This window comes from Geotrypetes seraphini, chromosome 17, assembly GCF_902459505.1.
Source record: "Geotrypetes seraphini chromosome 17, aGeoSer1.1, whole genome shotgun sequence".
Lineage (NCBI taxonomy): Eukaryota > Metazoa > Chordata > Amphibia > Gymnophiona > Dermophiidae > Geotrypetes > Geotrypetes seraphini.
Genome location: NC_047100.1, coordinates 3354015 through 3372042, shown reverse-complemented (window position 1 = coordinate 3372042; position 18028 = coordinate 3354015). Strand labels below are relative to the sequence as shown.

Here is an 18028-nt window from a genome sequence, read left to right as displayed (position 1 = left end):
CCGGGGAAACGACCCGAGGGATCCGCTCTTTACCTCGTCCCTGGCACGTTAATGTTGAGGTCAGAGATCTCGACCTCCTCTAACCTTTCAAAGCGATTTCCCGAGCCGCAAACTACGTGTCCCGGGATGCACCGCGCTGTGGCTGCGCGCAGGCGCACCCGAGCGGCCCTTTCCCCGGCTCGCGAGACGCGTTGGTGCGTTTCCTGCGGGACATTTGCCCTTGGGCGGAGATGTCGAGCCATGTAAGTGGCTTCTGAGGCCCGCAGTGGGTTTTATGAAGACTTTGCCAAACCCTAACCAGTTTTACCTTAGGCAAAATGGTCATTTCTTTAATAAGACATTAGTTCTTTTTTTCGGAGGCCCTTCATTCTGCATTGTTTGCAATGCTTGACATCAGGGGTAGACAATTCCAGTCCTCGAGAGCCAGAGCCAGGTCAGGTTTTCGGGATCTCCACAATAAATTTGCATCTCAAGGAGGCAGTGCATGCAAATCCATCTCATCCATATTCATGGTGGAGATCCTGAAAACCTGACCTGGCTCCGGCTCTCGCGGACCGGAATTGCCTACCCCTGCTTTGCATTGTGAAGATGTTCTAAGTGTGAATCTAATTACGGCCAATTGATTTCTAGCTCCTAAAATTTAGGTGGTGGTAGCTCTGCAGAAGATAATTTACATTAAATATATTAGGATGTTTGTAACAAGCTGAACAGCTCTTACAGCATGGAAACAGGGAGGGAGAGTGTGGTGCAGTGGTTAAAGCTCCAGCCTCAGCACCCTGAGGCTATCGGTTCAATACCTGTGACCCTGGGCAAGTCACTTAATCCCCCATATTGCCCCAGGTACATTAGAGAGATTGTGAGCCCACCAAATGCTTGAGTATCTGAATAAATGAATGTAAACCGTTCTGGGCTCCCTTGGGAGAATGGTATAGAAAATTGAATAACTAAATAAATTAAATAAAAAGTGGCTAACAGTTCCTCCGGGCTGTTCTTCTTTCTAGATTTCTGAGTCGAGAACTAAAACAGAACATGTTAAGATCACAAGTGAGCGAAAGCCAGGGTTCCTGGAGCGTCTCAGCGAGACTTCAGGGGGAATGCTTATTGGATTCTTAGCCTTCACGCTGTCCTTCTACCTTCTCTTTACAAACGAGGTATGCTCTGCTCTATTATCCAGGATCTGATGCAATTAGATAAGCTGGAAGATCACTACTGGTTCAGTAATTTGACAAGGATTATCTGGTTCTGGAGGCCTCTGACTAGGTGGGATTCTGCTTGTGTCCCTTTATCTGCACCTTCCAAATTCTGTCTACAGAACATCAGTATTAGCCATGTGCATTTGTTAACGTGTCTTAAAAATGTAGTGGGCACAAAATAAATTTAACATGTTAAGTTGTTTTGTGCACATTCAACACAATGTGTGAAAGACCAAGCACCCTGTCACATCCTTAATTGGCATAGATCAGGGCTGCCCAAGTCCGGTCCTCGAGATCTACTGGCAGGCCAGGTTTGCAGGATATCCACAATGAATATGCATGAGAGAGATTTGCATACCAGGAAGGCAGTGCAGGCAAATCTCTCTCAAGCATATTCATTGTGGATATCCTGAAAACCTGGCCTGCTGGTAAATCTCGAGGACCGGACTTGGACAGCCCTGGCATAGTTTCTTGAAACATGACAAGTCGCTATGGTCCACGAAGCTGTCTGCAGAACTGCAGTGGTTGAGCTTGTGTAATTGAATGAGTCCCTTTATCTCCTTAGGCCTTAGCTGTAACCCCTGGTTTTGTCATCACTGACTTCCTGTGTGGGATCCTGAGGAACCCGTTTTTCCTTATCCTTTTTTATTCAGCTTTCTCTGGATGCTCTGGGCACCCGTAGTACTGGCTATGTGTATGTGTTGGAAGCGTGAAGCTTGGTCATTTTTGGATGAAATGTACAATATTAATAAGAATTGAATTTTGTTAAAGGATTGTTCTTAACTGTTCGTAGGGTAGGGCTGTCAGGACAGCTGCCTCTTTGGACGAGGGCCTTTCGATTGTAGTATCCCTGGAGGACATCAACAGGGCAGCTGTACAGAATGAGGGAAACTTGGTTCATTTGTCTGGACCCCTGAAGACATCAAAGGTAAATACTATTCTGGAAAGAACGGGAGCATCCACAGTGAGCTTGGGGTCAAGTAATAAACCACGGTGATATAATTATGATTTTTTTTTCATTTTTATTCTCCAAATGTCTCTCTTTATGGCCAAGCTGAAAAACACCCCATACCTCTGCTTTTACGCCATTTTTAAAGACAATTTTTGCTTCTGGTTTATTTGAATCTTGAGGTCAATTGTACATGCTAATAATAATAATAATAATAATTTATTTCTTATATACCGCCAAAGCCATGGTAGTTCGAGGCAGTTTACAATAAGAGGAGCTGGACAGTCAGCGATATAGTTACAGAGTAGAAGCAATGAATTCAGTATACAGAGTATGAGAGATAATGAACAACAAATTCTAGGTGACAAATTGGTTGAACAGTTTCATTTTTACTAATTTTCTAAAACCTGCATAGGATGGTAGGATGGGATAATCAGACAAAATGTATTTGTTTATTTAACCGCCTCCCTTTTACAAAACCACAGAAGCGGTTTTTAGCGCAGGCTAGCGAGCTGAATGCTCTGTGCTGCTCCTGACGCTTATAGGAACTCTTGAGTGTCTGGAGCATTCAGCACGCCAACCTGTGCTAAAAACCGCTTCTGTAGTTTTGCAAAAGGGGGGGGGTATTTGTTTATTTTATTTGTTTTCCATCCCATCCTCCCCAAAGAGCCCAGGATAGGTCACAGGTCAACATACAGTACAGTTAACAGGTTACAATCTGCCATAGTTACAGTACAAGTTTTTATCCTAACACAACACATACTAGGGATCCAATACCAATATCCATAATATACAGTTTAGAGGTTAAATTAGTCAAAGTTACAGTTTTCAATACAAGTTTTAATCCTAATGCGACAGATATTGAGGATCTTGTATTAATATACATTTTTATCAGTCATGTGCAGGGGAGTTAGGTGAAGAGGTAGGTTTTTATTGCTTTCTTAAAGTTGAGGAGTCCTTCAAGGAATCTAATCTGCAGGAGCAATTGATTCCAGTGGCTCAGTGTGAAGTGGGAGTAGGAACGTCGTTTGCAGTTGAAGGGCACGACCAGGGGACGTTTTAAGGCGTATTTCATTCTGGAAGAAGAGGGACCTGTTTGGCACATGTAGAGGAAGCTTGGTCGTCATGTAGCCCGGTGCCATGTTCTGTGTAGAGGTCTGCTCAGGAACTGGGATCGCGGGAATCCCGCGAGGATCCCCTTAAGGTCAACGGGACTCTCACGGGGACGCCTCCCAGGCCCACGGGACTCCCATGGGGACCCCTCCAAGGCCGACGGGACTCCCATGGGATTGGAACTGGGGCTCCCATTCTGAGGCCTACCTAATTTTCATGATGATACAAGTCCGGCGCTGTGGCGGGAATAGCTATTCTGAGCAGTGAGCTCAGCACGTAGGCGTTCAGTGTGCCTACGTGCTGAGCTCACTACATTGCTGCTGATTGGTCAGGCAGTGGCACGTGCAAGGCTAGAACAGAAAGTCAGCCTGTATGAAGTCCACCCTCCCCACTCATGCATTTACACAACGTCCGCCCTCAACCCAGCTGTGGCCAATTGGAAACAAAGACACGCGAAAGGGATCCACTTCCCCTACCTCCGCCTCCTTCCCTTTTGGAGGAAGGCTGAGAAAGTTGAATCGGGGCTCTCCAGTGTGCAGGGAGTGCGTGAGGTGGGCTGGGAGAGGAAATTCTGTTATTCTTAGAATGCCTTCATTTTCAGCATTTACAGATTTCCCTTTTGTGCAATCAGGTATCGAGTTAACCTGCAAGGTTGGTGCAGTGAGATTGCAGAGATCTTTATTCGCCTTATGTGTATAATTGGGGGGGTCCAACACTTCGAGTTTCTTGCATTTCTCAACGTTATCCTTTGTGCAGTTGTGAGGCATTCGCACACACATAGCACAAACAAAACTATGTCTTCACAGTGTAGAAATTATTTCAGAGGGCTAAGCAGGGGGAAGAGGAGAACTGGATGGAAGAAGGGTCGATGGACAGCTGAGAATGGCATGCATGGTGATGGTGTAAAGAGAGACAGACTGCAGGAAAGGAATTCCCTGTTAGAGTCTCTCGTTTAACTTTTTTTTATGACAGCAAAGAGCGATAGCGAAGAAAAGCTGGCCAGAAGCCCTTGATAAGACATTAGCAGCACAGATGAATGAATGATGGAGTGGAGGGAGTTATGGTATGATAGACAGATTCAGGCTTCTTAGTCAACTTCTTTAAGAGCTTAAACAATATGGCCAAATAGTGTCAGACAGGTTAAAGAGTAGCCTAATAGTGCAGAGGCCTGAGATCCAAGGGAACTAGGTTTGATTCCCACTGTATCTCCTTGTGACTCTGGGAAAGTCACTTAACTCGCCACTGTCCCAAATACAAATAAGTACTAAGGGGACAGGTAACTTTTATGGGGGATGGCGGAGACAGTGGGAATTCCTCGTAGGGACGGGGAGAATTCTCGTGGGGATGGGTGGGGACAGGTGGGATTCTGACGGGGATGGGTGGGATTTCTGTCCCTGCGCAACTCTGTAGTTCTTTGTGGTTCTCCTGTTACCAGTTGATTTTTTTCTGTTGGGTTTTTTTTTTTCTGATGATTGTTTCTGTGTTTATATTTAGCCATTGCATGATCCAAACTATGGAATTTCAATTCAGGCGGTGAAGCTGAAACGTCATGTGGAAATGTACCAATGGGTAGAGCATGAGGACACCAGGTGACCAATGGAAATTGAGTTGTGGCTCATTGAATTATTGTTGTGCTGAGTTTTTGTTTTAAAGTTTTACTTGTTTGTTGCCTGTAGGAATTCTGTACAAAGAACAGCCTCCCCCCCCCCCACACACAAATAAAATAGAAGGCCGGCTTACTGGTCGAAGATGCTCAATCTTTTACTTCATGTCAAACATAAATATCTATATAAGTGAAATGTGAAATTTTAAAGGGAATTGAATTGTAAAGAACTACAGGCCTCAAAGGTAAAGCATTTGATGAAGGGGCAGCTTAGTGGCATGTGCGAAGCGTCATGCGGAGAACCTGGGTTTAACTCTTGGGCTAGGCTTCTCCCTGGTCAGGCTGGGAATACAGTGGAGGTAGGGCCCAGTCCCTGCTGGGAAAGGAATCTTGGCCATTGCTCAGGCCAGACTTAAAAGTTCAAGTTAGCTGAGTTTCAGAGGGAGCTATTTGGTTTATTTGTTTATTTAAAGTGGATTGATTTTTCACTCTGTCACTCGATGAAGTTACTGGGAAATACTTTAGAAACCAATAGGAGGAAATATTTTTTCACTCAGAGAATGTTAAGCTCTGGAATGCATTGCAACACTATCTAATGTACCTGGGGCAATGGGACTTGGGTCAGAAGGAGGAGCAGGGTGCTGAGCCTGTAGCTCTAATCACTGCACCACACACTCCCACCTAAGATGAATGGTGTGAGCCTTCATTTTCTTTTGATTCAAAAGACACGCTAAAGGCTCTTTGGATCCAGCAGGGCAGTGAAGGTTTGCTAAGTGTTGGTGTCATCTAGTTCCTCCACAGGGTCACATTTTTTGTTCTCTGGTTAGGGCCTCTTTTCCCCTTGAGATGCTCTGTGTAAACGTTTGTCGAGGGTTCTTGTAACACTTCCTCGTTGTCTGGAAGGTTCTTAAGCTTTGATGCTCAGTGTGTTCTGTCTCCCCTTTGACTGCAGCGAATATGAGGAGAATGGAGAAACGAAGAAAGAAACCAAATACTCGTACAGTAAGTTATTTTCAGTAGAGCAGGGTAAGGGTTTGTGGTGACTCAGGTGAACTTTTGCTAAGTGATGCCTCTATTTTCCTCAGACACCGAGTGGAAATCAGAAATTGTAAGCAGCAGACACTTTGATCGAGAGATTGCTCATCAAAACCCCAGGTAATTTATTTATTTTTAAAACTTATATTCTGCTTATACCTAAGCCGATTACAATTTTAAATAAACCCCAAAACAAAAACATAATCATAAGATAAAAATATCCCCCCCAACCCAGTATAAAGCACAATAAACAAAACAATATACAGTACGGATAACATTTCCATTAATCACTTCATTCCTTCTTCTTAACCTCTTAAAAAGCTTCTAGATAATAGACTGATGGGTTGTGGGAAACACATTTAGCATGTCTGCCCTTTGGACTAGATTCACAAAGCAAACCGATCAGTTTTCGACCTCTTTGCGACGAGATATCCTTCCTGCACTATTCACTAAGGTCTATAGCGACCCGATCCTGATCCTCCCATGCAAATTAGTAAAACCCCATGCAAAATAGCCAAACGATTGATTCACTAACAATTGCTTGGCTGTTTTGAATTGGGTTTTACTGTTGGCAAACCCGACTGCTGCGGGTTTTTTGACAGGCCTGCCTGTCTTTTTTATTCATTTTTTCCCATGGCACACACGCAAAATATCTGCCCCATAAAAAAAAAGGAAAGACAGGCAGGCTTGTCAAAAAACGACCGAGGGCCCCCCGGCGACCCACAAATAGCAGGAGGGATGCCCACTCCCTCCTGCTACCACCCTACGCTGCCCTCCCCGCCCGCGTGAATATTGCAGGAGGGATGCAAACTCCTTCCTGCCCTGCCACCAACTGAGTCACCCCTTCCCCCCTCATGCACAGGCATGCGAAACACCCTCTGGCCAAGCTCACCCCCCAACCAGCCCACCACACCATCCCCAACTGCCCATTGCACCACCCCGACCTGACTGGCCCACCAGATTGGTCAAAGTAATAGCTATTACTTTGACCAATTGGGGACTTCCTTAGGCTCAGCCCTAAGGAAGTCCCTGATTGGCTCAGGCGCTCCAGGCCCCTCCCAATGGAGGAGCCTGAGCCAATCAGGGCCTTAGAGAAGGAGCAGGAGGACTTTGCGGTCCTCCTCCGGAAGACAGTAGCGCTGGAGGCCTAAGAAGCAGGAGGGACCGAGCACCCCTCCTGCTCCCAACTTTTAGGTACAGGGGAGGTATCGGGCTGGGTTAGGCCCGACCAGGGGTGGGCTAGTTCGGTCGGGGTGGTGCGGTGGGCAGTCGGGCGTGGGTGGGCTGGGCCAGGGGGTGACTCGTGTACCTGTCCGGTGGGGGTGAAGGGGTGACTCAGTTGGTGGCAGGGCAGGAGGGAGTTGGCATCCCTCCTGCCTTTTGTGGGGCATCGGCGTGGGGGGGGGGCATTTTTTTAGGGGTATGGAGAGGAGGCACTTCGGGGGGGGGGGCGCTTTTTTATTTTATTTTTTAACCAAGCAGCTATTTTGTGTGTGTGTGTGTGTGTGTAATACACACAACCTACCTGCCGATTAAAAAAAACATTTAAAAAGCCGGCAGAAGCCCTGATAGCAGTGACAGGAGGCTGTTTCTCCTCTCACTACTGTCAGGGTCTGCGCAGGCTCCAGGATCGCTCTGTAGCGATCCATGCAGTGAGTGGGGGGGGGGGGGTCAACGATCATCCCCATTTGCATGCAGGTCTTTTGTGAATTTGTCGGCCTGCATGCAATCGGGAACGGATCGGAGACACAATCGGGGTTTAGTGAATCTAGCCCTTTGTCTCCTCCAGTGTGTACATAATCTTCTGAAGGATGGTGGGTTTGTTCATCTTGGATGGTGCAAAGTGATGTAGAAGGGATGGTGTTACATGGCTGGGAAGCATGAAATGTGCAGAGAGAAGCTGTTTTGTGAGCAAGTGCATAATGCCTCTGGTTTCTTGTGTTTCCTAGTGCCATGGCGGTAGAATCTTTCACCGCTGTTGCTCCTGACGTGCAGGTGGGCAGGTTTTCCCTTTCTAAAGGTAAGACGTTATTGCAAGCTCCTCAGAAGATCATAACTGCATTCTGATTGGCTGATTGTGTCAGTCTTAAACTGAGTTGTGGGCGAGTCGAAGCTGGTACACCAGCCTGGCATCTGAGATACATTCTTCAGGGGGGCTCCCTCTTGCTTGAGTTATGCTTATACAATTAGCAGCAGCATTATTTATTTATTCATTCAGTTTTCTATGCTGTTCTCCCAGAAGAGCTCAGAATGGTTTAAATTAATTTTTGTCTGTCCTGGTGGGCTCACAATCTATCTAATGTACCTGGGGCAATGGGGGAGATTAAGTGACTTGCCCAGGGTTACAAGGAGCGGCATGGGTTTGAACCCACAACCTCAGGGTGCTGAGCTGTAGCTTTAACCACTGCACCACTCTAGAGATCAAAATGTAGTAAAAGTGAGCCAAGTCAAGGACAACCAAGCCATTATGGCATCACTGATGAGGTTGGCTCTTATTGGTGGAATGAGGCATTATGACATCACAATCTCTGCTCTGATTACCAGAAACAGAAACTTCTCACACTATTTGTTTATTCAATTTTCTATACTCTTCTTTCAGGGGAGCTTAGTTTGGTTTACATGAATTTATTCAGGTCCTCAGGTATTTTCCCTGTTTGTCCTGGTGGGCTCATAATCTGTCTAATGTACCTGGATATAAGAAAGCCAGAAGCAGCCACCAGACATCTTTGGTAGTAGGGATGTAAGAGGGAATCACTGCAGGAAAGGAAAACGGACATATGAGCTGCTTTCCTTTTAGAAGTCTTTGTATGAATTGGAGGTAACTTGTCTGTAAACTTAAGTGAAATCTCTTGTTCCATGCGTTAGGCCAAGTTTGTTTTTTTTTTAAATCGGTAATTAACTAACTCTTGATCAGCTGTTCTGAGCTGAAATTCCTGGCAGTTGGAGTTGGGACAGAAGCCGTGCTAAGCCTAACGGCTTTAAAGATTTGTAGAGCTTCAGGGGAAAAATCCATTTTGGGGGGATTCAAGTGGGGAAAAGTGCATGTATGTTCTGCACATCCAGTATCACACTTACAATCTCTTTATTTGTTCAGGTCTCGTTGAAAAAATTGACAATTTTAAGTGGTTGAGCTTGTCCAAACTGCAGGGCCCTCATTCGGATGTAACCAGCTATGAAGATTATTTCTACCACAGCCTGGACCCCAAGAAACCAGAAGTAAGACCCTTGGCCCTGAAACCCCAGCTGGTCTCTCTGCTAATATTTTATTCTGTCGCCACATATCCAGAGCTCAGAAAGCTCTTCGATGCTACGAGCAAGATGCGCAAAGCTCTGGCAACCTGGTAAAAAATACAATTCATGGTCGAATAAATAGCATGGAGCCAGGGAAAGGGAGGTACAGCCTTGAGAAAACTGTTTGGTGAAACATGAATGACCATACATAAGCTAAGTCACTTATCACTTTTATAGAACTTTAAGCTGAACTACTTATTTATATTCATAAAATGCAAGTGGAGAGAGCAATGCTTTTATAACTGTCCTGATGAGGAGATAGCACTTAAAGCCTAAGACAATGAATGATATGAGTCTCAGGTGGTGTTTCTGAGGGTCAGAAGAAGCAACGTTGATTAAATATAAACTATTTGAATGAGATCAGTAAGTGGAACAAGAAAACGTTGATCCACCTTTAATGATAGTTGATGAATGTTCTCATTCATAAAAAAGAATAGAAATTCATTGGAACATACATACATATGCACACACACAGAATCAGCTGGATCTTTTGGTTACAGGATGGAGTAGGGGGGCGTAACCAGAAGTCCATTTTTTGCAGTTCCCAGAAATGGACTGGTGAGGTCCTGATATTCTTTCCAAGGGCCGCCACGTGAGCAGACTGCTGGGCACGATGGACCACTGGTCTGACCCAACAGCGGCTATTCTTATGTTCCCCCTCCCCCCATTGCAATAAACTGTTACCTTTCATTGGCAGGGATGCTGATCATGCCAGCTGAAGATATCTCACTCGGGTGTGCTTCAGTCAATCTCAGCTCTCCTGTGCATGCTCTGTTAGATAGAGCATGCACAGGATGCATGAGTGATAGAGACATGAGTGATAGAGACAGCATTAGTGGCCAAAGCGCGCCTGAGTGAATTAAGTACTGCCGCAGGCGTGATCCAGGTAGGCGATATCTTTGGCTGGCAGGGCTTGGCATTCCCACCAGCTATGAAAGCAAAGGGGTTTTGATCCAAAGGTGAGGGAGCCTAGGACCCCAAGGCCCACTCCCATGACACGCTACTGTCGGACATTTTCAAGAACTGGATGCCAGTTTTTATGTTACTGTTTCTATTAGCCGCTTAAACAGGGACAGCATATGAAACATAACAATTGTCTGTCTCTTTCGTGCACATGACTCCATAGTGAGAGCCAGGTGGACAAGAGCAAGGAGAAAGACCATGAGTGATGGTGCTCTCATGAGAGCTGGTTCTCCACCAAGGAATAGATGAAAAGGTGCTGGGGGAATAAACAGCAATTTGTGTGAATCTGACCTGTGCAATAGTCGGATGCAGTCGTTTGCTATAGAGTAACTTGGGATGTGTTATTTCTCTGCAGGTGGGCGATCTGCGGGTCTCCTTCTTCTACGCTGGTCTGAGTGGAGATGGATCATCCCTGGGCTCTCCAGATGTGGTAACATTGGCATTCTTAGATTTCTTGGCATTGAAACAGCTGTTTAGGGCAAATAGCAACAGTTCATTTTTCAAGGGAAATACTGTAAAAGTGTTTCTTTAAGATAATTGTACGAGTATTTTGGTGCATAAGCACTTTTCTGTTCTTTCAATAGCTACTGCAACTTCAAAACACATTTGGAAAAGTTTCTTTTTTTTTTTGTCTGGCCAATGATAGAAGTGTGCAGGGGAGCTACTACATTTGACAGCTCTCTCCTTCATAGCTCCGGGACAGCGTCATCTCCTGCAGCTTCTGAGGCACCACACTCAGTTTTTACAGGAGTTTGTAACTATTTGTTTCTATGCATTTTGTACTCCAGTTCCTCCTAAGAATTTAAAGTATGTAATTGGTAGACCCACCCGTGTGTACCACCCCCCCCCCCTCCGCCTCTGTCCAGTTAGGTGCTACCTTATAGAATTATCCTTAGCTCAATTAATGATGCCTGTTACATGCTTAAAGAGGACCTTCCTCAAAGATATATGTGTGTAGGCTCAATCCATAGGTAAAAGAGCCCCCAAATGATCAATTCCTTGTGTGTGTATTCATTTCCCTAATTGACTCTGCCGTTAAACACCCATAGTCCCTTCTGTTCCTCACAGAGGCTAGGACAGGTTTCAGAAGCCTGTTTTTACACAGGAAACATGGATATAGCTATATGAAACATTTGAAAAGTGCCCTCTTCTTACACACAAAGCATGAACAGGAGTAGTGCACATTGGGTGAGGAGCTTCTTTTATCTGCACAATCTGTGCTTGTTCTTAGGGTTGGAGGCCTTTGGAAGTGGGGGGATACACTGGATGCTGCTCAGCTTGGTGCAGTGATAAGAGAAGGATTCTCAAACCTTCTCTTTGTCTTTCTTTTTTCAAGGTTAGTGTGATTGCTCGTCTGAGAAATGATCAACTGGTCTCTTACCAGACCAACTCTGGGGATGCTCTGGAGCTCCTGTACTTTGGGATCTTCTCTGCTAAGGTAAGCAGGCCCGCAGGCAGCCATGACACCTTGAAACTCGCTTTAAATAAATTCAATCCAATCCTTGGTCTTGTGTACTGAGACATCCCAACAATGGGGCTCGATTCAGGTTTACAAAAGAATTAACTAATAGGACAAGGAAAATGAATTATTAGAGCAAAGGCATCATCATTTGTACTCCTTATTTATGGAGAAGTGTCAGTTAGAAATTTCTGAAATAGATAAGTTTATAAGGTGTTACAAAAAGTTATCAGAGATGGATCAGTTATGGAGTTAACTTCTGTAGGAAGATCATTCCAAATTCTTACAAAGAAAAAAGCAAAAGATTGATAAATCTTACCTAAAGCTTTAATTCCCCTAATAGATGGGAAGGTTAATTCTAAATTTATGAATTCCCCTAGTTGTTGAGAATTAAATGAGAGTAATCAATGGGGAAAAAATCCCATATAGAATTTTAAATGTTACATGGTTTGTGTTTCTATCTAAGATGATCCATAGAGATTGCAGAGGCCCCTTCTCCAAGCCTGTGAGGTCTTGAAAGCTTGTGTTCAGCCAGGCCTCTGGCTGATCTGTGTGTAGGCTCGACCTGCAGTGACCAGAACGTTTGGATCTCACAGAGAAAGCCGGGCAGCTGCAGAACTCTCATGTTATCCAGCCTCAAGTGGAAGAGCTTTTTTAGCGAACTTCTGACAATCCCACCATGTTGGTTTATGGGACCTGCGGCACTGTCCTGTTTTGTAGTCCCTCTTTCTATCCAGTGAAATAAGGGCCCATAATGCATCAGGGTGGGGTTGTCAGAAATTCAGGACTGGGGAATGTGGCAGCTCTGGGAGTTTTAATTGTGCTCCAGTTTCACCGGTGCAGTAGCAATCAGGAGAGTAACTGAGAACCAAGGAAACCAGGGTTCACCTCACATTGGCGCTTTGCATTACCCAGGGCAAGTCATTTCACCCTGCACTGCCTGGGTTGTAGACTTAGGGTTAAATTTTTTTTTTTTTTTGTCCTGGAAGTGACATCAAAGAGCACCGATGCCGACGCGGGCAGCAACCTTGCTCTGGGGAAGTAAAAAAGGTACGAGATAAGGTAAGGGGCATATGGGGGATAGGAGAAAGGGTGTCGCGCCCTTAGGAAGATGGCACCCAGGGCGGACCACCCCCCTCACTACTCCACTGGTTCAACATAGGCCCTATTGTCAGTAAGACCTATTTACAGTACTAATAAAATTTCTATTTTAATATATTAAACTGTGTTTAGTAAACGGGGAAGGCAAAAAGCATCACACAAGAGGAGGTCCCCAATTTGGTAGGGAGGACTGCCTTTACCGTGTACTGGAGGGAGATCATCTTGATCTACCAGGGAAAAGATGCGTACAAAATGTTTTAAGTTCACCCTTAAAGCTTTGCCGAGCTGTCCTGGATTTACCCCCTTGCTTGCCTTGGTCTTCAGGATTTGCACAATTAATATGCATTAAATTCATTTGCATAGAATGGAAGAAATCTGATTCCATGAACATTTTGAGCAGCCTGCTGCGTAGGGGGTTCTCTAGGACTTCCTTGAGAGGCCTGAGAACAAAGGGTGGCACCAGAGAAGCAAGTGACAGGGCACCTTGGAAGTGGGCCAGAACAGAGCTTCCCCCTTGTTTCCCAGCCCAGCACTTTATACAGATTATTATATTGCAGATTTCAAACTGTATTTAGAAAAATTAGTGAAAGCATTTGTGCGAGAACAGCAGTACTTATGGCCATGCAACGTTAGCAGCCACGATGTGACCTGGGAACCCTGTGCCTGCATTTCAGGAGCTGTTTCAGAAGGAACACCAGAGTAACAGCATGAAGACCTGGGCTCTTCGAGCTGGAGGCTGGCTAATGATGTTTGTTGGCATTAGTCTGATGACCAGAATCTTTTACACTCTGGGTAAGTTCCTTGCTGGCCAAGCTAACATGGCAGATGCATTTGTCTGCAAATATCGTATCCAGCTATTGGTAGAAGAGAGCTAGAGCCATCCCTGGCTGCCGTTTCTCAGCGCCGCACATGTATCACTTAATCATGAGCAATGACTCGACCGCTTTGGCAGTCCTCCTTGTACTTCAGTCACCGACGAAAAGGTGTTTCTTAAACTTTCTGTGGAATGAAATCAAGAAATATTTATTTATTTAAAAATATTTCTTGACTGCCGAAAACCTAGGCATCTTACAATAAATACATCCATAATCAAATAAAACAAAACAGACATTTAAAATAATCATGATCTTACGCCATGCGATATTAAATATTGGACAGAACCTTCTCTAAAGAGAACAAACCTCAATTCAGTGAAATGCCTGAACAAAAAAAATGTGGTTTTCAGCAGTTTTCTAAACCTCTGAACATTAGCACATAATCTTAAATTCCCTGGCAGAGCATTCCACATTCACTAGACATATGTTTCTAGTGAGATCTAAAATATTTTTATTATTTTTTTATCACAAAGGCACAAACATTAATACGAAGTCTTTACAACATCAAGGACAACAATTCTTAATGAATCACCCCCCCCCCCCCCCCCAAATAGATCAACCTCCATACTATGTGTGTTGTTTACTGGAAACTGTTCTGTATATTTTCAACAGATAAAAGCCCAATATATTACTTATGAGGTAGATTAACAATATAGAAAACTCATCTCTGAGGTGCTTAGCAGTGTCTCCTGTTAGGCACATGGGAGGCCACCAGCACAGTCACTCCACCCCTTGCTCCAGTTGGTTTTGTGGCTTAAGCTCCATGGGGTGGGTTCTCCTCCAGATTACAAGGTACCACATGGTCTTAATTGGAGGGTAGTGGTGGTCTTCTGCTTGCCTTAGAGCAGGGGTGAGTGACCATGATCCTCGAGGGTTCACAACCCAGTTGGGTTTTCAAGATTTATACAATGACTATGCATGAGATCAATTTGCAAATCAATCCCATGAATAGTCATTGTGGATAATCTGGTAGCCCTATTTAGAAGGAACTTCCGATACTTGAACTCCCACTAGATTCCAAAGGTAAAAGAGTGTTGTAATTGATCTTAAATGCACCCAAAATCCTTGCCAAAAGCTTTATTTTTTTCCCCCCTTTTTCAGTGGACTGGTTTCCTATTGTTCGTGACCTGGTCAACCTTGGGTTAAAACTATTTGCCCTGTGTATGGCCACCTCCCTGTCTCTTCTTACCATATCGGTCGGCTGGTTCTTCTACCATCCTCTCTGGGCTCTGCTGCTTCTAGTCCTCTCTGCGATTCCAATTATCCTTGCCAAGTCCCGGTTGCCAGCAAAGAAGCAGCAGTGAGAACTGTTTTTTATCAGAGGAGTCGGGTTTACCTCCAGAAACTCTGCCATAAGTGCCATGTCCCATCAGGAAACTGGGACTCGGAAGCAAAAGGACTGAGGTCAGATTATATTTTTTTGTGGAGTGTAATCTATTCATATAAATGAATATATAAGGTTACAATCTGTTCTGTCTGCTGTAGCCAGAACCTTTTGACTGTACTGGCTTTACTCCTGGCCATCCACCGTAAAAGTGCAAACTTGTCTTAATTTCAGCTTCTGTACTTGTGCATAACAGAATGTTGCTGAAGCCATAAGATTTTTTATGCTGTCTTTTCCCCATGTTACTTATATTTTAAAATTTTCTTTCTTTTTATTATTATAAATTTTGTACAATATACACTGCTTAAATAAACCTGAACATTGATTTTAGCAGCAGAAATACACAGGGGGCACTTAAATCTTCCCATGCAGGTAGATAGGTCAGTGGTGTAAACGCAGTCTTTCAGGCACATGGGGATGGGGGTGGGGGCTTCACGTTTTCCAAAGGCACGAGATCGGGGAAGGGCACATACACTTAAGAATAAGATTCCTAGAGCTGTTGTGGCTTAATTTTGTTTCTACTGGGCAGCGTCCAGCATATTCTTGGTACATGGCGCTGGGTGAGGCCGAACCTGCTTGGTATCATGTGCTGTGGTATATTGGCTTGTCTCCCTCTGGTTGCTTATCTCTCTTTTCTTTTAATGAAGTTCAGCTTTGTATATTTGTAAATGAGAGGTACTGTATTAGTTTGAGAGCAGTTGAGACGACCATTTAAAAAGGACCATGTAGGATATGTTTTGTGTATTTTTAAATATAAGCTGGGGGCTTCTACTCTGGACCTCAAGGGCCACAGACAGACCAGATTTCCTGTAGATTAACCGGGCTGTTAATGTATACATGTTTCATTCTGATCTCTGAAAACTGGAACTAGAAGGAATGAGCCCATCCACAGCCTACCTTCTATTCAATATTGTTTAAACTCTGGAGGTCCATCGTAAAAGAGAAGCTGTGGGGAGAAATATGTGTGTGCAGTGAAAGATTCTCCAACCTGCATTGTTTACGTTACTCAGAGGCCCTTTTTGCACACTGGGTTGGTACCAGTTGGGAATAGGCAGAGCCTTTCCGCTGAGATAAGTATTAGAAAATGACATGGGGACAAATTTGTCCCCACAGGAACTCAATTTCCCCGCGAGTCTTGTCGCTGTCTCTGCCCCATTCCTGTAAGCTCTGCCTTAACTGCACAATCCTCAAACACTTATGATTTTAAAGTGTTTGAGGCTTGGGCAGATGAGGACGGAGCTTACAGGAAAATAAGTTCCCGTGGGGCTGGGGAAAAATTTGTCCCTGTGTCATTCTCTAATCAATATTTCTAAATACAGCTCAGGCAGACATGGTGAACACAGCTTGATCAATCCGAGATTACCTGTTTGGTAAATGGTCACGCTTCCTTCCTCCTCTTTAAAAATTTCTGCTTTCACGTGACATGATTTGTTAGTTTTGGATCCCATAGAAAGGCAGGAAACTGATCATGAGAACTGGGTCAGACCAATGGTCCATCAAGCCCAGTAGCCCTTTCTCACAGTGGCCAATCCAGGTGTACATGAAATATATATTTTTTTTAATATCCAATTACTCGTATGTGCTTTTAAAATGTCTGTTACAAACATGATTACTGCAGGTATTTCTGTTAATATAGTTCAGCGCAATAAAAGAAATTAAACACCTTCTGATAACTTTTTGTTGTATGACTATTTGTCTATTTAAACAGTGGTACCGTGTTTCCCCGAAAATAAGACAGTGTCTTATATTAATTTTGGGCCCAAAAAATGCACTAGGTCTTATTTTCGGGTAGGGCTTATTTTTTTCATATACATGATCATCTCTCCCTTCCTCTCCTTCACCCCAATTCTTCCTCTTTGCCTTCCCCCACATATGCAACATCTTTCCTCCCCTCTCACCCATCCCCTTTTGACTTCCCTCTGCAGCATCTTTCTATCCCTCCATCCCTCGTGCAGCAGAACCATTTGCCCAGCGTCCACCCTTCCTTCCCTCGTGCAGCAGAACAACATAGATGAACCCCTGCTGTCCTTCCATCCGTTCCTCCCAACTGATCCCCACGGACCGTAACTATAAATAGAGGAGCGTCGGGCCAGCAGCACTCACTGGCTGCTTCGCGGCCTTCTGTGTACTGATGACGTGAATCAATCATTCTTTCGAGGCTGGACTACTGCAACTCAGTCTTTTTAAGTCTGACCAAGAAAAATCTTCAAGGACTTCCGCAGATCCAGCTAGGCTGATCTTTGCAAAGAGCAAATTTGACCATGTTTCACCGCTCTTGCTACATACAACTCCACTGACTCCCATTAATTTCCAGGGTCTACTTTAAATGTGCCTGCCTAATTTTCAAGATCCTGCATGGCATTTTTCCCCCTTTAATTCCTCTATCTTGGAATGCTGCAAGACCTGACATCACCAGATCTATCCAAAAGTTCAAATTATCTTTCCCTTCACTAAAAGGCGTTACCTACATTGGAAAACTAGGGAAATCACTTTACTTCAAAACTACAGAGTTCTGGAATAAATTCCCTGCTCAGATGCGCAACCTGGGCTCTTTCCAACTATTCCGAAGACACCTAAAAACTTGGCTGTTTTCAAAAATGTAAATTTCCGCTTCCCACTGTACTCCTTTTTAATTTTTGTAAATTGTGTCGAGCTCTATATTTATAGAGAAGATGCGGTATATAAGCTTAAGGTTTAGTTTAGTTTTAGGTTTAAGTGCATGATTTGAGCCACTTTAAGAGGGAGGATATGTGGTGGGGGTGGCCTAATTTATTCCTCAGTTAGAATACACATTTTTGTGGATATCTTTTGTTTCATAAGTAAATCAAGGAAAACTTTTGTTGTTTACCTGCAATTACATCACTTTCTTTTCCAGAGATAATAAAAAAAAAAAAGATTTGACATCGGTATGTGAACATTTCTTAAGAAAGAACTGAACATTTCATGGGGTGTCCTAATTTTTTCACATGACTGTACATTGAGAATGAATGGATATAAATATCTCTTCATTTCAACTTTTTTTCTTTGTAATTGCAATACAGAATTTGAAGATGCAAGTGAAG

General features: G+C 44.1%; 1 protein-coding gene across 1 annotated transcript; it reads left to right on the top strand.

Annotated features, from left to right (window-relative positions):
• Positions 1–92: 92 nt before the first annotated feature.
• Positions 93–16639, top strand: TMEM43 (transmembrane protein 43). The gene is made up of 12 exons (XM_033926380.1): positions 93–242; positions 1002–1151; positions 1987–2121; positions 4750–4844; positions 5811–5860; positions 5944–6013; positions 7843–7913; positions 8988–9109; positions 10503–10577; positions 11484–11585; positions 13382–13499; positions 14684–16639. Exons 1-12 carry the CDS (start codon positions 231–233, stop codon positions 14884–14886), a joined length of 1203 nt encoding a protein of 400 aa, XP_033782271.1. The 5' UTR covers positions 93–230; the 3' UTR covers positions 14887–16639.
• Positions 16640–18028: the final 1389 nt, after the last annotated feature.